This window comes from Myotis myotis, unplaced genomic scaffold (genome assembly GCF_014108235.1).
Source record: "Myotis myotis isolate mMyoMyo1 unplaced genomic scaffold, mMyoMyo1.p scaffold_m19_p_1, whole genome shotgun sequence".
Taxonomy (NCBI): domain Eukaryota; kingdom Metazoa; phylum Chordata; class Mammalia; order Chiroptera; family Vespertilionidae; genus Myotis; species Myotis myotis.
In genome coordinates, this window is record NW_023416313.1 from 26,773,859 (window position 1) to 26,798,343 (window position 24,485).

At 38.3% G+C, this 24,485-nt stretch overlaps 1 protein-coding gene across 7 annotated transcripts in view; it reads right to left on the reverse strand.

Annotated features, from left to right (window-relative positions):
• Window positions 1-24,485, reverse strand: part of ATP8A1 (ATPase phospholipid transporting 8A1) — a 209,931-nt gene that overhangs the window by 126,219 nt on the left and 59,227 nt on the right. For 5 of the 7 annotated variants that reach the window (XM_036332572.1, XM_036332580.1, XM_036332544.1 and 2 more), the window contains 8 exons: window positions 20,103-20,172; window positions 18,389-18,516; window positions 17,407-17,518; window positions 14,709-14,874; window positions 13,294-13,421; window positions 10,915-10,992; window positions 9,768-9,856; window positions 3,324-3,368 (listed from right to left, as the gene is read on the reverse strand). In XM_036332572.1, the coding sequence (XP_036188465.1) occupies window positions 3,324-3,368; window positions 9,768-9,856; window positions 10,915-10,992; window positions 13,294-13,421; window positions 14,709-14,874; window positions 17,407-17,518; window positions 18,389-18,516; window positions 20,103-20,172 (816 nt within the window). Of the gene's footprint in view, window positions 1-3,323; window positions 3,369-9,767; window positions 9,857-10,914; window positions 10,993-13,293; window positions 13,422-14,708; window positions 14,875-17,406; window positions 17,519-18,388; window positions 18,517-20,102; window positions 20,173-22,713; window positions 22,788-24,485 lie in introns of all 7 variants that reach the window. The other 2 variants (XM_036332553.1, XM_036332562.1) reach the window with 2 other exon arrangements.

Here is a 24,485-nt window from a genome sequence, read left to right on the forward strand (position 1 = left end):
GTTGGGGAATGCCAGCTTTATGAATGTGCAGAACTGTTGCCCCCACACTAACTTTTCTGCAGCCAGTTTCATTCCACCTGTTCTTCCTACCTTAACAAAACAAGAAACGAAGAAAAGGTAACATGACAAACAGCAAAGACCTCTTGTGCTCTAGAAACAGTTCTCTTCCAAAGTTGTTTACAGTCTAGAGCAGCGGTTCTCAACCTGTGGGTTGTGACCCCTTTGGGGGTCGAACGACCCTTTCACAGGGGTCGCCTAAGACCATCGGAAAACACATGTATAATTACATATTGTTTTTGTGATTAATCACTATGCTTTACGTATGTTCAATTTGTAACAATGAAATTGGGGGTCACCACAACATGAGGAACTGTATTAAAGGGTCGCGGCATTAGGAAGGTTGAGAACCACTGGTCTATAGGATGTAATGTGAGCAGCACCTACTCTGTAACCAGGCTCCCACGTTTGCTGGTTGTATACTTGGGGGTTTCTTTGCCTCAATTTCACCAACTTTAGAAGAGTCATGTCAATCACAGCTCCTCAAACATGTCAGGAGGTTAAATGAGAGACACCAGAGCTAACATTCTCTGTGAGCTCACCGTGTCCAAAGACGCTTCTACACCCCTTAAAAACAGAACTCACTTAATCCTTACAACCTCCCGATAAAGTCCACATTCTACCAGAAGAGGACAGGCAGGAAGATATATTGTGCAACTTGTGCAAGGGCATCGATAGGGTCAGGATGTGAACTTGGGTGGTCAGAATTCAGTCTTCATCCTTGACCTTACCCTGCTTAGGACTGAGACACAACATAAGCTCATAAAGTACCTGTTCCTTCATCTTTGCAGGCCTACATCATCTTTGATAGATGGGAAACCCAAGCATATATTTAAAATAAAGCTTATCTAAAATAATAAAAGCAAAATATGCTAATTAGACCAGACATCCTTCCAGATGACCTTCTGGATGAAATTGGGCTGCGAAGGAAGCCCGGGTCCCAGGCGCCTGCCGGTGACTGGCAGGAAGCCCAGGTTCCAGGTGCCGGAGGGAAGCCAGTGCCAGCAGCTGGGGGAAGGAAAACTTACTCTTGCATGAATTTCGTGCATCAGGCCTCTAGTTTTATTATAAAAGTAGCAAAAGTCACCCCTAAGTGTTTATTTTAAAAATATTATGAATATATAAATTTATATGTAACTGCAAGTGGAAATGTACAGTTTATGAAAAGCTGGCATTTTTATTTGGAGCTACCTAGCTTAGAATATCAAGTATCAAATTTTCCAAAAGGATGTTCTACAAAAAGAACCTTTTAAACTAGATAAAATAACATCCTCTCTTTCCAACAGTGATAGAAGTTATGACATAACTTCTATCAAAAATAGGATATTTCAAATGACATGAGTAAACAATCAACAATCTTTAACATCGCCAATCTTAATAAAAATATGGTAAAGGCAAATTCCTTCTTTTATGAATAAATGAGTTATCTTAGAGAAATGTGCCCTAATTCTATATTAATGAACAATGTTTAAAAGGAATAGAATGGCCCTGGCCGGTGTTCTCAGTGGTTAGAGCATTGGTCTGAACACCAAAGGGTCTCAGGTTCAATTCCCTGATCTTACTGGTGCCCTTGAACAAGTTTCATGATATCTCTTCCTGCCTGGGTTGCAGGTTTGCTCCCTCCCCGTTGGTCTTGGTGGTCGGGGCACTTCCGGGAGGCAAGCAATTCATGTGTCTCTTTCACATCGATGTTTCTCTTTCTCTCTCTCTCTCTCTCTCTCTCTCTCTCTCTCTCTCTCTCTCTCCTCCCTGCCTCCCTTCTCTCTGAAAAGCAACAGCAAAAACATCCTTGGCTGAGGATTAACAATAAAACTAAATCAATAGAATGATTTTTAAAATTTTTATTTATTGATTTGCGAGAGGGCAGGAAGAAGAGAGAGAGAAAAGAGGACGATTGGTTTGCTGCTCCACTTATTTAGGTATTTACTGGTTGCTTCTTGTATGTGCCCTGATGGGAGACTGAACCTGTAACCTTGGCGTACTGGTGTGCCATGCCAGGGCCCAACAGAATTATTTGATATTATAGAAAAGCAACAAATAAAAAATATACTCAACATTTTAACTATATTATCAAAATATTAAATAAAAGGGAATATCTACACCATTAAGCTTGAATTATCCACTAACAGCAAGATGCTCTGGCATATTTTTAAAAATACTAAAAATTATTCAGTTGTGTGTAGGTGTTCAAATGCGTGACATTCCAAGCAATGAGCTGAAATGAGGTGACTCATCAATTAGCACATGAACCAAACAGCTGCCTCTGTCATTAACCCCTAGGCCTCACGAGCTTTACTGCAAATCGTTACCAAATCGCTAATGTACTGAAATAAAATCCCAGTTGAAAAATATCAAATGATGCTTTTGGACTTCCATACATATTGGAAATGTGGTTTCATCATAAAAAACATGCACAAGCTGAAAATAAAAATGTAACCACTTATAAAGCTGCAATATTTTCCACAATTACCAGCATTGAAGGAAACTGTTTCTTGAAATTTCATTTGCCACCAAATCATGATGATTTATAAAAATATCAACATATCAACTTATACAACTCTAAATAAAAATATAAATTCATGAAGGAGGGATTTTATTTTATTTTTAATTTTACTATTGTTTTGGGGGGAGGGATTTTTAAAGTAAAAAAACAAACACCCACCCAAAATATTGAAATTAAACCTGTAAAATGCCATCTTTAATAATTGTGAAATTAATTACATCCCATTTAACTGTAATCCTTGGTAGCATAGTCTTTCATCATTTATTCCAGACATGTGATTTTTAAAAAGTCCATTTCCTAGTCCCCAAACAGATTTAATAAATGAATGAAAAGAAACGTAAAGGAAACTTCGCTGGTTGGGTATGTTTCAGTAACATCTCTCTGTAGCTCAGCAGAGGCTGTGCATAGTGGCAGAAGGTGGCAATGCTGAGCTAAAAAACAGAGTTTTTGGAGCTGTAACTGAAATCTTAGGAAGTTCACAGCCCAGGGCCCCAGGTGGGTTATTGCAGACTTTACTGCCCATACACAATGTAAAACTTCGACGAGCCTAAGCCTTAAACAAAATGTCTATAAAGTGACTAACGGTTATTCAGTAGGAAATCAAGGATATGCCATGAATTTCAACAACTACGTACTTTACCGCATGTCACCATACCTGATCAGGAGTGCTTTTCTTTCAAAAGCAGTGAAATGTGCCTAACAAAACAATAAAATGCAAGCCTTTTAAAGGAATCAGTGAGACAGAAAGGTCCACGTAGCTTACCATTCATCAGGAGAGCAGCCATAATCCTCAGGCTCAGGGACATGGCTTCAGAAAGCAAGAAGAGGGACAGAAAGAGATGAGGAATAGTCACAGAAAGGCTGACGGATCTTCAAAAAGTTAAGAAAATGAATTTTTAGCTGATTCTGAAAGAATGGCAGTTAGTATAGTTAGTAGAATGATCATTTACGGTAAGAAGCAGGTTTACAAAGTTATTCTATAACTGGATAGCTACCTTGCCTCTTCAACATGAGATTAACTGATTTTATGCCCAGAATCCAGGATTCAGGAGATATTTAAACTTAGCGGTTTAACTACAAAGCCAATGGAAAATCAATCACATACTGTATAATCGGAATCAAGTGTTTTAATAAAACAAACATGCTAATACCTAGGAACAGACAATCACACTGGTAAAATTTACCACATATATTTTAGAAGTAAATCTGACTTTCAGGAGGTGATGGTTCTTTAAGCAGGTATAATAAAATTAATTACATTTATGTAAATTAAATGGAACCACATTTTAAGATTAATTGATTTTTCAAAAATTCCACTTATATCATAATTCAGTTATTAAACCATTTATGCTCTCGAACAGGAAGCAAGTTCATCAATACTTAATTTCATCCATTAGCTCAGGTGAGCACTAGGAACATGTGATGATGTATAGCTTTTAATTTAACCAGCCAGTTATACATTCTGTCAAGTGGCCCATAACACATCACAGAGCAGAACTTATGTATGCATGCATTTATAAAAATTCTTTTCTATTGTTCATTTTCCCACAGTTTTACTGAGATATAACTGACATATAACTGTGTAAGGTTAAGATGTACAATGTGTTTATTTGATACATTTATATACTGCAAAAACGATTACCACCATAGCCTTAGCTAACATCCCCATCATATGATTATCATCTCCTTTTTGTGGCAAAAACATTAAAGATTTACTCTCTTAGCAACTAGAGCAGATTTTATCTCCCATTTCTTTTGTTATATATGCTCATTCAATATTTTTCCTTTAAATCAGATATATTAGGTATAGGTAGACTTTTTAAAAATGCAGAGTTCAGTACCAATGTAAAACCATTGTTACTTTTGACAAATGTACAATTAACTTCACTGGGATCCTCTCACTCCCTACGTGACCGCCTCACTCTCTTACCCTTCACCAAAGTGGCCATGACATGGGCCTGTCATTCCAGGGCACCTCTTCCCAGGGCACCTCTTCCACCTCCACAGGGCTGAGCTGCCTCCGTGCAGTACCCACTGCAACCATACAAAGGCAGTCCCTCCTACTCACGCGTCATTCTCTCCTACGGAAGGACTTTTGTGGAGCGTGAGAGTAAGAGCTAACCAATCCTGTCCCATGTGGGCAGGACTCCCAGAAATAGATACAGAGGCAGAGCAGCATCAAACAGACTGTCAAACTACAGCGGGAAGGCTGGGGAGGGTTGGAGGGCGGGACGGGGGGTAAGAGATCAACCGAAGGACTTGTATGCATGCATATAAGCATAACCGATGGACACAAGACCCTTTGGGGTAGGGGAGGCCGGGGGAAGGTCAAGGGGGAAAAAATAAAAGGAGACATATGTACTACTCTTTGTAATACTTTAAGCAATAAAACAAAATTTTTAAAAAAGAATAAAAAAAGGCACTGGCCTACTGCAGTGCTTAAGGCAATCACTTCTGACCAACCTCAATGCTTGGATTCCAGACTATGAGGCAGGGGCAGGAGCAGATAGACTGTATGAGTGCTACCCAAGCAACAACGCTGTGCCAAGGTTCTGTCAAGTGGCACCGGTATGGCACAGCAGCCCCTGATCTCACACACCTGTCTTGCTTCTCAGGTTAGGCAGCTTAAACACCCCAGCACTCAAGGCTCAGGGTTCCCCTGCTCCCCCTACCCGCTGCCCTGCCCTGGCAGATGCTGAGCACTGTGCAGTGTGATGAGCAGCAGGCCACCCACTCACTGCTATTGATCCTGTCTGCATGAGTTTCCTGTGATCACTGCTCCAGCAGTGCTGATGTGTCTGCACGGTCTGATTACTTCTTTGCCTTTGTTTGCACGTCTGGTCACTGCTGTTCCATCTGCCTGGTAAGTTCTTCACTTAATCAGACTCAGTCTTAGATCTCAACTCAAGTATCACTTTCTCAGGGAGCAGTCCCTGACCTCCCTGATTAGATCAATCCCCAATCGCAGATTCCCATAGACCTTTGCACTATGTTCTATTGGTCTGTATGATTACTGAATCAAAGCCATTAACCCGCCAATTAAGACTTCAACTCTAGGGGGCTGATCCGTATAGTCCCATTCTCTAATAGTGCCTCATCCCTAGAAGGAGATTAGCATTCACTGAAGAAGGCAAATAAAGAAATTCATGGTGTTTACCCAGCTTTCACCTATAGTCATGTGAACGGGAAGACACATTTGTTGGTATTAATCCAGATGGGGGCAAAATTTTTATTTTTCATTGTACAGATATTTTTAATTCATTGACCATCATGAATCCAATTTGGGGCAAAGTTCACATGAAATGAGAAAAAAATCAATCAAGAGTAAATTTTGAAGCATTGTTTGAAGCGTTAAATATTATCTTCTAACAAACCAATGGACTATGCAAAACTAGGTAAAGATTATATTAGCAAGAGATTATATAAAGATTTTATTATCTTGCCCATGAGCCAGATAAAAGCAAGAGAAGTGACCTTTGACTCTACCTGGGGTAAGCTGAGGCTTGACCTCACTGCTTAAAAATGCTGAAAAAGCACCAGCTCTGAAACTGTGGCCGCAAAGGCATTTGTTAGTATGTGCAAGTATGTTATCTTCCTTCATTCTGCCACGTCCTGGAGGATAAACACCATGCTTCCTTCTGTGGGAGCTGGACGTGCACCCAGCTAACAGTTCCCCGTGCTAAACAAGTGTTACACAGGCTGCGGGGCAAGTGGGGTCGTGGAAGCATGTTATTTCCCTGTCTGGACTCCCGTAACCCAAGGCATTCCCACAGAGAGGTGGCTGGCAGTAATTATTTTTTCCTGTGGCGTTTGGTGGACTTAAGTAACGGTTTCTCCAAAGCCTTCAGGTATTAACAACTCTCTACATGCTGACGTTCCTATTGTCTGTCCATCAGGCTGTTTGGAGGAGAGGAAGTTAATAAAAACTCAGTCAGGGTTAAGGATCCTAAAAGCACATACACAACCAATACATGATTATTGGAAGCAGTTTAACAACTGGCCTCACTCAACAAGGCTTTAGGTGTTCTTCAAAGCATGATACAACACCGGAAAAAGAAACACATTTCTGTTTATATAGTTAAAATTTGCAAGCAAAGAAACACCTTCTATAAAAATTTCTAAATATGTTAGAATTTTCTATTTGGGCAAAACCCTTAAAGATCACCTCCTTACTACAGAACCGAACTCAGATCTGTCGGGGAACAAAAGGGTTTAGAACAGTGGTTCTTAACCTGTGGGTCTCAACCCCTTTGGGGGTCGAATGACCCTTTCACAGGGGTCACCTAAGACCATCGGAAAACACATATATAATTACATATTGTTTTTGTGATTAATCACTATGCTTTAATTATGTTCAATTTGTAACAATGAAATTGGGGGTCACCACAACATGAGGAACTGTATTAAAGGGTCTCGGCATTAGGAAGGTTGAGAACCACTGGTTTAGAGATATTGTGCTTTTCCTGGGACACCTTTGCTGTCTACAGTCCCCACCCACCTCTTCACCTCACTCATTCTCCCCTCACTTCGTATCTAAAGCTCCTGAATTTTGAGCTCTCGCAGGATGTATTTGAGAATTACTTTTCCAATTTTCTCAAGCCAGGCCTTAAACCTTAAGCAATAAACCTTTCCTTGCTCCAAACTCGGAAAAAAAATCACCTGACCTGCTCTCACCATCTTCATTTTAAAGGGTTTGGAATATTTGAAAGGAACTGTCCAGGGTCACAGTGAATTATTAACAAAGGTACAACTAGAACTCATGTCTTGTGAGTTATTTTGATATTGAGAGGTTATTTTCCCAAGAGGAAATTTGTTTCACTGAAAACTTAGTCTAAATGAGGATAATTCTGAACTCTAAGACTACTTTAATATTTACCAGTCTCAACCCCACTCTGCCATTATATAGTTAATGACAACATCACCTGCAGACACAGGAAGAACACTGCTCTTTAGAACTACTGCCTGCAAGGACTTGTTCCAAGAATTAAAAAACAAACAAAAAAACCAACCTAATAAAATGCAGAAGGAGAGAGTACCTAGAGACCATTCTAGCTTTCTGTTCTGAGAAATTCACCATCAATTATTACTAATTTGAGAAGCTTGCTTCTTCAATTAGAAACTGGACAAAGTAAAAAGGAATGCCAATTATCAAACAGATAATTCTAATAATCACATTTATGGATAAATGCAGAATTTGTGTGAAAACAAACACCACCATAAATCTATCAGCAAGAATCATACAACAAACTAGAGTTTAGAATGTCAATAGGTCTTTCCTTCTCTCGCCAGGATTACTGTGAGTCTCACATACACAATATCAAAAAGGGTGGCTGCACCTCTCCTGCTTCCACGGCTGACCAAACAGTGAGGCCAGCAGTAAATTCGGGGTTGGGATGAAGAGAGGCCTTTTGGTCTAAGAGAATTAGCAGATCTTCAGATAAAGGGGAAAGATGCACAATGGCGTCTAAGCCCAGAAACATAAACAAAATTCTCAAATTAGCAGCCTGTCTTTATGATGTGAAAAAACCATTCAATCAAATGTCTTTTTAGCTGAACAGTTGCAAGCCTTTTCCAGTCACATTTCCTGCTGACCCAAAGAAAAAAGACATCTGCTTCCATCTACTTCTCGTTTTGGACCCTGTGCATGTATGGGATTAATGATACATGCTTAGAATTTTTTTCTACCCAATGGTTATCTATATAATAAAAGCCTAAGCGACCGTAATGGTTGAAGGACCAGAACAACCAGTTGCTATTATGCGCACTGACTACCGGGGGCAGACACTTAACACAGGAGCTGCTCCCTGGTGGTCAGTGTGCTCCCACAGGGGGACTGCCACTCAGCCAGAAGCTGGGCTCAGAGCTGGCGAGTGCACTGGTGGTGACGGGAGCCTCTCCTGCCTCCACAGCAGTGCTAAGGAGCAGCAAGCCAAGCGGTAAGGAGCAGCAAGCAGGTGGGCGGTAAGGAGCGAGACGTCCCAGACTGCGAGAGGCTCAGGCCAGGCTGAGGGACACCCCGCCCCCCTCCAGTGCACAAATTTCATGCATCTGGCCTCTAGTTTACTTATAATTTTAACTAAGGCATTTTCAAGATTCAATACACTATTTTTATACTAGCTTAGTGTCTGGAGACAGAGTGTGAGTGGGGAAGAGTGGGGCGAATGCCAGACAACCCAAAAGCAAGCACCTTGCTTGTATGGTTAAGGGATTGAGATTACCAGTCTCACTTGCGGATAAAGGTTGGAAAATTTGGTAATAGACCAATTCTATCAACCAGGAGTGTGTTTCACTTTTTGATCATGTCTTTTTAGGGAATGTAAAAATTAATTTCTCACTTTACCCTATAAAGTATTTAAAAGAGAAGGTTTTTTTGCCATGGCTGGCGTGGCTCAGTTGGTTGGGTGTCGTTCCATACACCCAAAAGGTCGCTGACTTGATTCCTGGTCAGGGCACATGCCCAAGTTGTGGGCTTGATCCCTAGAAGGGGCATGCAGGAGGCAGCCATTAATGCTTTTTTCTCTCTTCCCCTCTCTCTAAAATTCAATTTTAAAAAGCCATATTAAAAAAAAAAAGAAGGCTTTTGAACAGTTCAGGTAGGCATACCTGGATATGAGGAAAAAAATGAGTGTTCAACAGCACATGCTAAGAGACATTAATAGCCTGATAAAAGTTTTTGACGATACTCATTAATTCTTCCCCGGATTTAAGAGGTTCATGTCCCTACTTCCTCCCCATCACCAGAAATGTCAATTGTTCTGTGACTGCAAAGAGGAGAGACGGTAAAAGAAAAAAGCAAATCAAAAGGATAAGTTATCAGAGAAACAAGAATAATGTTTTAACTTGAAAAGTGCCCAAGGCCAGACTGCATGCTGCTACCACATGCCAGCTGTACTCTGACTTAATGACAACGCAGAGGGAGGGGTGTCGGTACCAGGTAGAGACCTTGAATGTAAAAATTAATTCCTACATTCTAGAAATTAATGTAGCTCTAAACACTGAAATGTCACTGGGCAGCCCCCCTCAGAGGTGCCTCCAAATGAAAGACAACGACTAAATATAAAACACAACACATACATGTATGTGAAAAGTAAAACAGCTGCTTTCCAGATTAAAAAAAAATCTCCACTAAAAGAACTCTCAAAATGTACCAAATTGCTAGCACTAGTTAAATTGTATTTCATATTCTATTTAAAAAGAAAAAACTTACCCATAAGCAACTCCAGCTATGGTGCATTTCTTAAACTGCATTACATTGCACGTCAGAGTTCCAGTTTTGTCAGAAAAGATGTATTTTACCTAAAAAAAAAGTTTAAAATGTCTCACTAAAATTTCAGAGACTTTATGCCAGTCTCCTACAGAGGGGGGAAAAAATCTTAAGTTATTCTTTTTATCAATTTTGTTATATTGTAGGGGCACAATGGAATGCTAGCAATTGACTTCTTTCAGCACATAAAGGAATATGTTCAACTATATTTGTTTAGTATTTGAACTGTAAACCATTTCCTGTTTGACTATCAAGGTATTAGAGAAACTACGGTCATAGAGAAATCTGCCTCAATATGGTATTTCCACCAGAAAGTGCATTTACTGTTACTTAACGTTTATGGGGCACTAAAACATCTACCAGCATTTCTCTACATAATCGCAGAACAGGCAATAGTTTCTGCAATGAACTTCATACAACAGCTGAACTGGTAAGGAAAAGGCTAATTCTGGTCTAAATGCTGTTTGAAAAATAAGAGTTAGCAACTGACAAGGGCACAAAAAATGAAGCCAGTACAGGGTGGGGCAAAAAGTGGGTTTATATGGAAAACAATATAATAATGAATAAATAATTATGTAAGAATAAACTCTGTATTTTGTGTACTCACAACTATAAACTTACTTTTGCCCCACCTTGTTTGAATAAATGGATTACAAATATACACATGTGTGAATACTGTATGAATTGTAAATCTAAAATTCCTATTAGACTGCTATTCCTGTTGTTCAACTTACATAACTTCATTGATGAACTTAAGTTTTTCTTCCCTTCTGGTCAAAAGCTATGAATAATTTTTAAACTGAGAGTTTATAACTCAAAAATTGCTAATATTTTGCTACTAGTCAGAGTATATACTGAAGGACACCTCTCAGCACAACACCTCATTTGAGGGCAAAATATGCTTTAAATGTTTTTACAACTTCATTTACTAAAAATGAAAATTAATGGTTATGTACTAACATGTATTTATGCTGATTATTCAAGTAATAGAACATTAGGAGCTGTCAATTCATACGAAGTTGCCACATACGGCAGAAATTAGAGCGAATCTGACTTCCATGTCAACACTTAAACGAGAAATTCCATTTACCTGGCCGAGTTCCTCATTCAGGTTAGATGTCCGAGCCATAGCAGCAGTGTCTGTGGGCTCATAGTGCATGTCGAGGTCCTTTTCAAAAATAAAATAAATCCGTGAATACAACTAGTCATAAGACACTGAGTGAAATTTTATTTTAATTGGTAAGCTATGTACATAATCACTCGCAGCTGTTGCCAACCCTATACCATTTCAGTTGACTTCCCTGAACAGTACTCAATCTAGAATATTATATTCCACAGTAAAGGCAGAGCAATGTGATGGGTAGAGCATGTCTCTGGATATCAGACTGACTGTAAAGATTAAACAAGATGATGTACGTAAAGTGCTTCCTATGGCGTCTGACACAATGTAAGTGCTTAATGTGAGCTAAAATCACAGCAACTAAATATTGATAAAATAAGTACAACTTCACAACCCTGGGAAAATGACCTCATGGATGCTATCGGTTGTACATTCTTGGCTAAGTTTCTTATACTGTATGTACTTGAAAGCAAAATGAGTCCATTCTCAAAACCCAAAGAGAAATGTATAGTTTTCATACCAATTTATTCTTGCTTTGCACCTAGAATTATGAAGTTTGACTCCTAATCCCATACAAATTAATATTTCCTAGAGCAGAATGTTTAATGATCAGAGTTGACTGATTTTCACATGTCAAACGAAAAGGCTAAATCTGACCTCTTCCATAGCTGATTTCAGACTGCTCAATGTCATTTCTGGAATAGGTTGTTGAGTTGTAGGTGCCCCGCTTGAAGAGGGAAATGAAACAATGGGGCAATGTTTGGAGAGGAGTGACTGGAATGGGGATGAAGTTGGAAATCAAGTGAAATGAAGCAGCGAAGGAGACGGAGAACATTTAATGGGGAGAGGGGATCTGATAACAGAATTGGCATGACAGTCAATTTCAAATGTTTTACAAGGAAACAAGAGGAAACAATTTTCATGAAAGATCTACTGGGCAGAACCAGGATCAAGAGGAGGCAGTTACTAATCTTATTTCCACACAAAGAATAAGCTGCCTGGAAAGAGATGAGATCTCTCCGGTCAGGAAAGTTAAAAAGTCTCTGTGTATCAGAAAGGTGGTTGAAAGGGCTGCTGGGGTCACACACCACTAAAATTATGTAATTATTTCAAGCAAATGTTATTTTTGAAAATCCAAATAAAATAGCAAAGGAATTTGACTAGTTATTTGATGTTCACAACGAGTCACTTTATTACTTCTGATTATAAGTGGAAAACCTTCAATAAGTTTTAAATGTATTTATACAAATTTTATTGCAGAATTTTTCAATTATGTATCTCCTGCCTGAAATGAGCTATGCTGCAGCTCATCTTAGATTTCTAAATTATATGAATCTTTTACCAATAAATTAAGAGACTGACAGCTGAGGTGGATCATTTACCATGGGGAGATAATGAGCAGTTACAAAAGCAGCATCAGTTATATTTTTAAAAATCCTAATACTGTTCAGGTGGAAAGACTTTAAAGTGATTTAAAAGGAAACAAAAGATAATACCACAATTTCTCAAAATAAAATAAAAATTAAACTTTCAGGCAGGCCAGGCCCGGATATCAATTTAATTTACATAAATTAATTAATTTTAACTTTGGTAAAAATAAAACAGAGGAAGAGCAACATATTTTATAAACAAAACATTTAGGAAACAGATGTCCAGCACATTTTCCCAAGACTTAAAACAATATTTAAGGAAAAAAAAAAAGAAGAGGAAGAATTCAAGTGCAGCTGAAATTGTTTACAGTGTGGTAACATAAACTCTATACATGTGTAAAACATGGCAGGAACCCTGGTTGCTACAAGAAGTGCATACAGTATTATTTTTATAGTGCTCCATTGTTTACGAAGCTGTCTGCTATGTTGTGAAATTTCTTTGATTTACAGAACCACTGGGAGATGCAGGTAAGTTCCATTTATCATTCCAGTGTGAGTGTCCAAGGAAATATGACTCAAAGAAGTCGAGTGGCTTGCCAAAGCTCACACAGTTAGTAAATTGTAGAACAAGAATATTTTAACTCCAAACCACCCCCCGCCCCATCCCCTGGTTCTCCTTTTCTTTAAGACCACTATCTAATGCAAATCAGGTTTCTTGAACTAGAGACCTGCTTTCTCCAGATGTCTGGTCCGTAAATTTGGGTGATATTGTGATGAGAGATTTTGTTACTGATTTTCACACGTCAAATGAATTTATTATAATTGTATTAGGCTTTAAAATATCTTGAAATATTATCTTGTAGTCAACAAAAGGTAAGGTATAATTAAGATTTTTTTTTCCCCTCCAAAGAAATCAAAAGATCCTATCAGGGAAAGAATATGTTTTGAGTGATAAGGAACCATAATAATTCATATTTACCCAATTGATGAAGTATGCCTGGGTAAATTTCACCACTTCTAATGTAACCAATAAGCTGATGGGAATGAGATTGTTGAAAAGGATGATGAAGGTCAGGAAATTCAGCCCAAAATTATTAGCACCACCGTCTGTTGGGGGAGGTGGGAAGAAAAACATTTATAGTTTTATATTTGTTATTTTGACCAGAACTTTAAGCATAACTAAGTTTTTCATAAAGTATAGCATATCTTGATAGTTTTGGAGGAACAGTGTGTTGATAACATATCCTTATTCTCAAAAACATTCTTCAAGATGGAAGAGCATTATTTGTGTTCAATATGCTAATTAATCCCATTAAGACCTGCATAATGACATTAAAAAGTGAAAGTACTGTCAAGCATTTCAAATTCTGTTCCAAACACAAAGTTTAGAGATATCAGGGACAGGACTGAGGGCTTATAAATGAAAAATCTTAACTGGGCCGAACCACTTTTATATAAATTTTTGAAAAGTGTTTCCAATTTAAAGCATGCCTTAAAAGCAAACAAACAAAACAGCACCAGCGAAACTAACCCAGATAGCAAAAACAATGGTAGGGCAGGATCCTAGATAAATTCAGCTCTAGGTAAATTAAAGTCTCCATCTTCAATGATGAAAATAAAACAGTAATCCCAGATACACTGTAATGTACACAAAGAAACAAATTGATGGTAGCTGTAATGGTTTTAAAGTTGAAATAGTAAATCAATGACTGTAAAAAAAAAAAAACACCCACTTGGAATAGCTGCAAAGCTAAATCAATATAATAAAAATATAATTGAAAAAAATCAACTTTGCTGTAAGATTTTCCTACAATGTCTTCACACTTTTGAAAATTAAGTATTTGTTGGTAAAGGACTCATCACAAGGCCCTGCTAACTTACTTTCCAGAAATACTTAGGGGAGGTGCTTTAATCCCATAATAGACGGATAAAGGAAACTAACAGCACTTGCCCTAAGGCAAGGTGACCAATCACACAGAACTCACGCCTCAGGAGTTCAAGTAAAAGTACATTCAATGTAAACATATTAAAAACATTTAAACTACTTTTGGTGCTTTAGATATACTCCGTCTGCTTTCTTTACTAGACAGCCATCTATCTACCTGTATTAAAATATTTTAAAACAAACGAATAACATTAATGAAAATAACATGAATAAAATCACATTTTATATTACTGTGAAGTGCTCGTTTTATTTTTAAGGATTCTGGAATTTTAGAGCCACTAACATTTTACTTTTACTGAAAATTGCATTGAAAAGTAAAGACTAAACGCCCACATTGTGGCCACAATGTTCTCCTTTCAGAAATAATAGGAGATCCCAAGAACAGCTGTGAAACAGATACCTGCACACGTTTTAATGAAAGAGAAAGTGTCCAGCACTTCAATGCTTACAGTTGAGGTTGAGATACCAGTCCTTTCCAGAATGCCGTCGATTCCAAATGGCGGAGCCCACAGAACAGATAAGGGACATGGCAATTAAGATACAAAACAAAATCAAAATTTGCACATTTGTAATTCGTTCCACATTTGAGAGTTTAAGTGGTGGACTTGTTGAATTCTGTAAAAAGATACAAGATGAGTAATAAGAAATGTGTACAATGATTTAGTAAGACGTATCTAGTATTTTGATGAGGATGACTAAGTCCTCATTAAACTCAAAATCCAGACATGGGCAGGTGCCTGAACATTATACAGATAATAATCACAGATGTAATAAGCTGTCAACGGTTAACTGCCTCTTTTTCTAACACCTTTTGTACCGCATAGAAATCTCTAAGACATACACCAGGGACCGCACGTTTTTGGGCAAACTGCACGTTATTTAAATCATCATAACTACAGATCATAAAGCACTTTAGGTGTTGTTTTTCAATAATTACAACATTTTTATTTACAAAAACAAACAATTAAAGTTCCTAGTACTTTTTTAAGGTATGGTACTGCGTAAAACATTTTCTAAAAGCGCCAGGAACTTGAAGACGAAGACTATTCGAATGACCAAAATACAATGTAACTGCAATGCTTTATGGGTTTGTGCAATTATATAGTTTTTCGTAGATTGACCTGCACGGTTTCCACCAATGAGATCGCTTCATTCGATGTGGACAAGGCAGTGTGTTGACATCTAAGGTCCTTAACAGGTGGTGCGTGAAAAACGAGAAAACTCGTGAGCGGTCCTTAACAGATGGCGCGTGAAACACGAGCAAGCTCGTGAGCGGTACGAAAGGTGTTAAGGGCCGCTATGTCACCTAAGCCTTTTTCTACGTAAGATATTCTATGTAATAAAAGCCCAGTGACTGAACGGCTGAACCACCAGAATGACCGCTTGACCAGTCGCTATGATGTGCACTGACCACCAGGGGGCAGACGCTCAATGCAGGAGCTGCCCCCTGGTGGTCAGTGAGCTCTCACAGTGGGAGCGCTGCTTGGCTGACCAGGATGAGCTGCGCTCCCACAATGGGCTGATCCCTGCAGGCCACGCCCCACCAGTGCACAAATCCCGTGTACTGGGCCTCTAGTAAAAACAATAATAGGAGAAAGAAGTAACATTCCTTTTGTAAACACAGCATTTCTACTGTGGCAGACAAGATGAACAATGGTTTACCTGGCTACTTAAGCAAACAGGGTAGACTAGAAGCATCTAGCTTAGCATCTCTGCTTAGGAAGAGAGGCAGAGAAGTTGACCTATGAACCCACAGCCAGAGACTTGGAAATTCCAAAGTCTGAAAGCAATAATTAAAGGATCACTGGTTTCCAGATTTTGGTGGCACTGAGAAACTCTTTTTACTGGACACAGCAACTATCTAAGCAGTCCTGGGTGTAGAGAATAATAGACAGGTTTCCTCAGATGTATTTAATGATAAAAAATGATTATGCTAGATTTGTGCTAACAAAGAAGGCATTCACAGGACAGAAAATTAAATGTCATAACCAATATGAATGACTTACAGAATCTATAGAATAATTAGGGATGAAATCCTTAATAGCAGTTCTACTTGCCTGGTGATTCTAGTTTCATGCCTTTACAATGTACGAAGTTATCAATCAGCCCTCAGAGCAGACTTTCATGTAGTATCTTAAAACTGAGCTTCCCACACCCATCTGCGTAAACACTGGACACTGATGATATTAAATGTATAGGAGCGGATGCACAGCGGATCCACAGGCATGTGTACTAGTAAACATTACAAACTAGAGGCCCGATGCATGAAGATTCGTGCAAGAATAGGCCTTCCTTCCCCTGGCTGCAGGAAACGGCTTCCCTCCGGCACCCAGGACCCAGGCTGCTTTGCTCAGGCTGCTGCCAGGCACCGGGGACCCAGGCTGCTTTGCTCCAGCCGCCGCCAGGCATCTGGGACCGGGGCTGCTTTGCTCTAGCCACTGCAGTCACCCACGAGGGGGGCGGGGGGGCAGGGGGTGCTCCGAGCCATGCCATGGCCGCTCAGAGCACGCCCCCACCCCTGGTGTGTGTCCTCTGGGGCTGGGGGCGGCACACAGTCCCCTTCCGCCCATCCGTGCACGCAGCTCCTCCTGAGCAGTCGGTCGTGATGCAGCCTCCTCCTGAGCCGGTCATGATGCCTCGCTAATTTGCATATTACTGCTTTATATATATAGATGGCTAGGATAAAGGCTGATAAAAAATGGCCTAACATAAAAATGCTACAAAAAAAATGGTCAACATTTGTTTCACATGTTTTTCTTCTAATTTTACGAAAATAAGTCCTAAAATTTGATCACTGTATTCAAATAGAATTATAAGGCAAATACTTCAATGCTGAGCACTTGTCATTACGCAGACAACTTGCACGTAGCACTTCAATAGTTAGTACATGCTGCTGATGGAACCAATACGTAAGATCGCTGAGAGTTCACGCGGCGGGTGGTCTCTGGGGAAACGCTCTGGCGTGGTGTGTGCAGTGAACCACAGCGCTGCCCGCTCACCCAAGCAAGAGATTCTGGATGTAGAAAGTGGGGCTCAGGGATCTGTGACAGATGGTCTACTATGTGTGGGACTCCCGCACCAAAGGCTACAAACAGCACATTTCCCAAAGATTTAGGTCCAGGAGGTCTGCACAGGTAAAAATCCCACCTGCATCAGCTTGGTGTCATGTCCAGTGTAGACGACTATGCCATGAACCCACTGCGTATTTCTTAACTGGGCGCCTCGAAGAAGAATCTGATCTGCTCCCAGGGGCACAGTGCTGTGAGAGAAGACGTTGGCATTAGAAATGGCATTTTCTAAAACACTTAAGGAGTCCTACATCCACTATAGAGTTCCAAAAAAAAAAAAAAAAAAAAAGACTCTGTTATTTAAATAACCCTTCTCGTATTTACTGTATTTTTAGAAAAGAAGTCATTTTTCTGCCCATAAGAATTTTCTTACATGAGAACAGCTGCAGGGGAGCATTTCCACGGTTTCTCCTTAAACATCGATCCCACCATTTCCTACAATTTCACAATCTAGAATAGGAGGCAATGTTGTGGAATGCAGAGGCTCATTTTCAAACCCATTTAAGACTTTTCCTGATTTAGTTAAGTCCATTTAGGGTTCTGAGTTGTTTGGAAGTGTTTAGGTAAGGAGCTCTGTTCCCCCTCCCTCACCTTTCTTTAAATGAAAAATAGCTTTGTGCCAGGCAGAGGTGGCTCAGTGGTTGAGCGTCATCGACCTATGAACTGGGAGGTCACTGGACAGTTCCATTCCCAGTCAAGGCACATGCCTGGGTTGCAGTCTCAATCCCCCGTGTGGGGTGTGCACGAGGCAGACTACCAATGATTCTCTCTCATCACTGATGTTTCTACCTCTCTCTGCCTCTCCCTTCCTCTCTGAAATAAAAATATATATATATTTAAAAAATTAAAATAAATAAAAAATACACAAGGTAAGATAAATACACAGATCTCATCATTTTCACAAAGGAATTCCGGGTTCAAGTAATGTAGAAGTGCTCACTGATGTAGAAGAAAAAGGTTTCAAGTGCTCAGACCGAGAGCACAAGAAAGTATGTACCCAGGTTAGCAACACACTGCGACACAGTGAATTCTGTGTTGTTATGAAGACCGACTTTACATACCCATGTCCATCAAGCCTTATGTTTCCAACAAAATCGTAGAGATGTCTGTTTGGACTTTCACACTCAACTCGGCCAGAAATTCTCATCAAACTGTCAATGTCTCTTATATCTGCTGTTACTGGTAAGCCCTGTTTAGAAATGTTTCAATAAGTAAAGAGTATATCAAATACATTGCATGTGGGAGGGAAAGGGGAATTCTGAATCTGTCGAGGCCTATGACCTAAGAGATACCACTATTTTATAAGCAATTCTGCCCCTCAGACAACAAATACCCTTTGTGGATTCATAATTAAGGGATACCTTCCTCTCCACTTGAACACAGGTTTCTAGCACAAGAATAGGGCATCTATTGGAAAGTTCTAAAATATACTCAAGAGACTCTCAACTAGTCTGAAAAGATATTTTAAAATAAGTTTTTAAGACACTGCTTCCAAAAATAAATACAGTATGAATATCTCTGCTGAATCTCAGAATTTGGCTGAAAAAAATGAATAAAATCTATGCCCAAAGAGAATAGTTTGTTCTTTTTGTTCACTGAGAAGGAAAACTCCAAAACAGTTCTTCCATCTGGCCTAGGAGAACTGTCTAGAACCGAACCGGCCTGCTTCCTGTGACCCTCTGAACTCAGGTGCTCTGTGATGACTGATTTCCCCTCCCCCCACCCCAATCTCCCATGTGTCTTTCTCCCCATGAACACAGTCACGAGCAGCTTAACCATGTTTTGATCAACGAGCAATGGCATATATGACTGTTTCTGGAAGATTATCATGGAGCTGAAAAATCCTATCGCCTACTGACATCACAGCTGCTGTAATGTCACAGAGCAACGCATTGCTCACATACAATTATGTATAGTACGTAAGACTTGGTAATGATGATGTTACTGGTTTATGTACTTACTATACTATCTTTTTTATCAGGATTTAGAGTCTACTCTTTCTACTTACAAAAAAAGCATGCTATAAAACTGGATGTGTGTTAAGCTGGCAGCAGCCTCGGACACTCAGTGTGCCTGCTATAATCTCGTGTTGTTTTGTGCAGTGCCGTGCTGTACAGGTTTGCAGAGTACGAGCAATTGCCTACACCACACAGCCTAGGTGTGTGGTAGGCTAAACCATCTAGGTCTGCCTAAGTGCGCTCTATGAATGTCGCACACTGATGAAATCGCCGTAGGATGCATTTCTCAAAACCATCCCCGTCTTTCAAATAGTGTATGACTGTACATTTTTTAAGACCCTTTTACAACTTTAAAGGTAAAAACCCTACAGTTGTTTTCTATTAGAGATGGTGTGAGAAGTAAACAAATCTAAACTATTCCCTGGGATGAGTGAGACAATTAGAACAGCAATGAAAATGGTCTTTTCAATAGAGTAAAGCTACATAATTTGGGTCAGGTGAATAGGCAAAAGGAATAAGCTAACACACATCCAAGCAATTAGAATTACTACTATTTTTATTATCATTAGAGTGTTGGCTATCACATAAAATATTAAAAATAGTATCTATACAAACAGGACCATATGTAATCAGGCAAGTAAACCCGAGTGTTCCATAATATATAATGATACCGATTTCTAAATCCTCTTCACAGGGGCTCAATGAGGAAACAGACACAATTGGACAGAATTACTTCAACTCGGGACAGTAAGAAGTAAAGCTACCGATTCCATGTAATCAAACAGCAACCATGATACAAACCTGTATTAGATCTTACCTGTCTAATTTTCAGGTTTGTTTCCCCATCTAAGTTGGATGTTTCAATGTAGCACATGGCCTGGGGCTCACTGTTGTTTAGAATTGAAAAGGAAAAAGATTCAGTGGAAGAAGAAACGCATAACACTAACTTATTGACTGCTCAGACTCACTGAAGCCTTTCGTTCTAAGCAAAGCTTTAGCTGCCTAGTTTCTTGCCGGTTCCCACTCTTTAGTGCAAAATGCTGCGAGGCAGAACCCATGCATGACAACTCATGGATCAGCTTTTCAGCCAGAAGGATCCCAAAGCAATTTCCTGGCAACGATCAGTACAGTTCTTCAAGATAAAGTGAATGCTTAAATCTGTCACATTATACTTGGAGTGTTCATCCATACAGATACAACACAGACTGTATCTGAAACGTAAAGCCGTTTTACACTTAACTTTAGCTCAAAAAAATATCAAGTGAGATGCATGCTCACAGCCACATGTAAACTGGTTCAGGAAAGTGGTTGATCAGAAAATTCCAGATTGCTGCTTCTATAGACTTGCATTTTCTACCCTTTTAGGAAAGATGAATAGAATCACAGAAACTGTAATACTTAAAATTTAAAACTACTTTTAAAATCCATATGAACAGATTTTGCAGTGAAAGTAGCTTTCTGCTCCTATTCTATTTCTTAAAGTTGTTTTAGAGACGTTTGTGACAGTAAAAAAACAAAACACAAAACCTAAATAAAACTAAAACCAGCCAATTTGGCTTTATTGCTCTTTGACCTGACCTAGGTGATCCTCCTGGGTGTCTTAGTGAAGTTTGGTGTTCACTGGCTGGTGGCAGGGCAGGTTCTCCAGCTTTTTTTTTTTTTTTTTCACAAGCACCGTGTCCTGAACCATCTATATCCTGCCCCTTCACATACTAACTTTCCTGGTGTAATAATTATAGACAGGTGATTTTGCTGTCCAAATGTATAAGCTGATTCTCAAATATAAGGTAAAGCATTCTGAAGTTAACCAGTCTTATTAGCACTCGATTATATAAGCCCAATTAGCGAACATCACATAAGTAAATATGAAGGCAATCTCTAATGAGCATGTGTATTCAAAGTTGGGAAGAAATAAATTTATCAGTTACAATCACCTGGAATTTTCTAATCAACTTCTAATGTGTGTATGTGCAAAACAGACTATTCTGAGTTTCAAAAATGGGCATGTAGCTTAGTTTTGTGTCCTGAAGATTTGTGAAAATTATTAAACCATATGGTTATAAAATATTTTACAGATTGACTTTAAAATAACTTCGCATGTTCTCATGTTCTTCAATTTACTCTATGGGCTTTTTTATAATCCCATAAAAGTTGATACTGTCCCCCAACTGGAAAAATTTTCAATATTTAATTTTCATTCTATCAATTATTCAAAGTTGTTTTTTTTATTACTGTCACAATAATAATGTGGCTCTGGCAATTGCTCTCAATTTGTAATTTACTTATGTATATATTTGGAACAGAAATGGTTTATGAAATTATAAACCACATCTTCTGAAATATATAAGCATGATGACAAACACATGCTAAATGAACAATGCTGATTCTAGATTTGGGCAGTAAAAAAGGCATTAAAAAGTTTTACTTTACAGATCCAACACTATTCTCACATTAAAATGAGAATAACATTCTAATTTCATTTATGTACCTTTTTTTTCAAAAAGCAACTTTTCTAGGACTTTACATGGCTCGGAGATTAGAAAGTTAAATGGCTGATTTCCACTTGAAATGGGGCAAATTAAATATGCATCCAATTCAGAACATATTAATCCCTTAAGACAGCTGTTACTGAAGCGGTTCTTAACAGTGCTACGAAAAGGCAGCAAGATATATCAGAGAAGAAATCATGCTAGACAATAAATATCTCAGCAAAGTGTTATGACATCCAACACACAGACTACAGTCAGAGAAGCAAAGCAGGCTTTTTGATTAGCAAGTGGAAAAATGAAATAAGATGCAGATCACAATCAAGACACCAGCAGACAGTTGAAATTTACCACAGTAACGTGCACTTTCTCACTAGTCACAAATGGAATAAAAATTAATCCCGCAGCATGCGGTACAGAATGTACAACAGTGAGCTTTGTGCAGGGAGGGAGTCCTCCATAAACCCTATCCAAGTCCAAATAACAGCCATGTGTGCTGAAGGGATTCTCTAGAACTTACAGAAAGTTTTAGATGTAAGACAAATGTTTACGATCTTAAACATTTCTCAATAACTTTGTTTCATGTAAAGGTTAACATTGTCCAAAATAAAATCCTGGAGAGGCATTGAATTAAGCCTTAGTATTTAGGCATGTTGTTAAAAAAAAAATGAATATATATGAAAGATGCACAGGAAATGAAAATCTAGCTTTATTGGCATGCCTCATAGGAGCTGAATCTGCCTACTTAAGGGATGAACATCAGCCGACATTGCTTTCAATAAGGCCTTTAAAACATCTGTGAAATGTCCATCACCAAGAAGTAGGAAAAAGCCTGTGTTTTATAGGAGGAGACACAGAACTCAATCATCTTTGGGTGTAACTGTTCTCTGGTGTAGGGTGAGGATCCGCATGCACACATCCTGTAGGACTCAGCGCTCTAACCTTGAGGACAGGCTGATGAGATCTGCTGGGAGATGTTCCCCATTGGTCACTTTCACTATTTCCCCTACTGCCACCTACAGGTCCCAGTTTAAAATAATTAAAATGGAGAAAAAAAATAACAGAGAAAACAAACAAACAAATGGACAAAGGAGACAGAAAGTTTGAAATTATTATAGAAAATAACACATGTTAATAAAATGTCTAATGCCAATTTTTTCAAAACTTATTTTGATCAGGTCTAAAGGTACAAGAAAACATGGACTATTTAAGGATTATTTATTTGCTTTTAAGCTCAATTTTTAATTTTTAATGTGAAAATTTCTGATTATTAAACATTTAATCATAACTATATAATATCCAATAAAAAGATATTTCTATACATAGAGCTACTTTATCTGAAAGATTTTCCTTTCTCTAATTCCCCACTCTCATGCCAATCTACTCTGTGTCCACTCCTAGCCTAGAAGAAAGGAAATGATGTGGAAATTACTTTTTAGGAAACTACTTTTGGAAAAACAGAGTATACTATACTAGCTCTTCTTCTATGCATACACTAAACAAAAACTTTAAAATTTTCTGATTCCAAAACATTTTCAAAGTTATTACATAAATATCTTATCAACTTTAATGCAGAACTGCAAAGACATGGATTTTAGGATGTTAGAAGGCATAATTGCAGCCTTTTGAGTTATTTAATAATTAATAAAGTGTGGGTAATGCATTATTTTGGAGGGTAATCCTTTGAACCTGGGAGGAAAATCTCAAAAGTATCAAGGAGACATGCCCAGAACCTGTTTGGATTTAAATTAATCGTCTGAGCTATTTTACTCCATTTTAAACTTTCTAAACTCATGCATCTATTTGTTATGTGATAAAATTTCAGTTTCTTTATTTCAAAATGAAAATCAATGAAACTACTTTCAAACATGCTCATGCTTTAATTTCAAACTACCTCAAAGAAGATATATTACTAGTAATTAATAATTTAAAAATATTTAGAAATTAAATTATGTACTGTTGTTTATTGCTAGTTCAGGGGAAAATCACCATGTACTTATTTTGATAGCAGACAGTATGGTATAATGAAGATATTAGACTAGGAATTAAGTAGTGTAACAGTGATCTTGTCATTAGCTAAACTTAAATGGCTATAAACAAGATAAAGCCAAAATTCCTCTTTCTGTTAACTCTAATGTAGGTTCAAAAGAGCCAAGTAATTAAAAAACCCTTTTGAAAAAAAGAATGAAAAAACAGGCAGGTGGTATTTTGTCACTTGGACAGAAATATCAGGCAATCTTTTTAAAAGTACTAATTTTTGGAGGAAGTTAATCACTGCGGATGCTATATTAAGATATAGGGAACGATTCTGATTTGCCAATATTGATAGCCACCAGTAAATGTTTTTAATGTTTAGAAAATAAAATGCTCTGAAGTTTAAGAAATTCAAGCACAGAGCATTATGGGAATTTCTGGGATTAGACAGGGGCATATGAAAAATATTTTGACATTTTTTTAACTTAGAGCTAAGTATAAAACTAGGGCAGTATAGTCAGTTATCTTCATATTTTTGAGCATACAAAATTTAAACATTGTAATTAATAGTTCAGCATATATTATTGTCTCTATGATAAGTTTAATCAGAAAAACATCAATACATAAATTGATGAAATGTTTTACTATCACTTTGAACTTAATTATATAAACACGACATTCAGATGGTCAGTCATCTATTACATTTCTCAAACTTCTATTTGGCATATCATTCTGTAGGT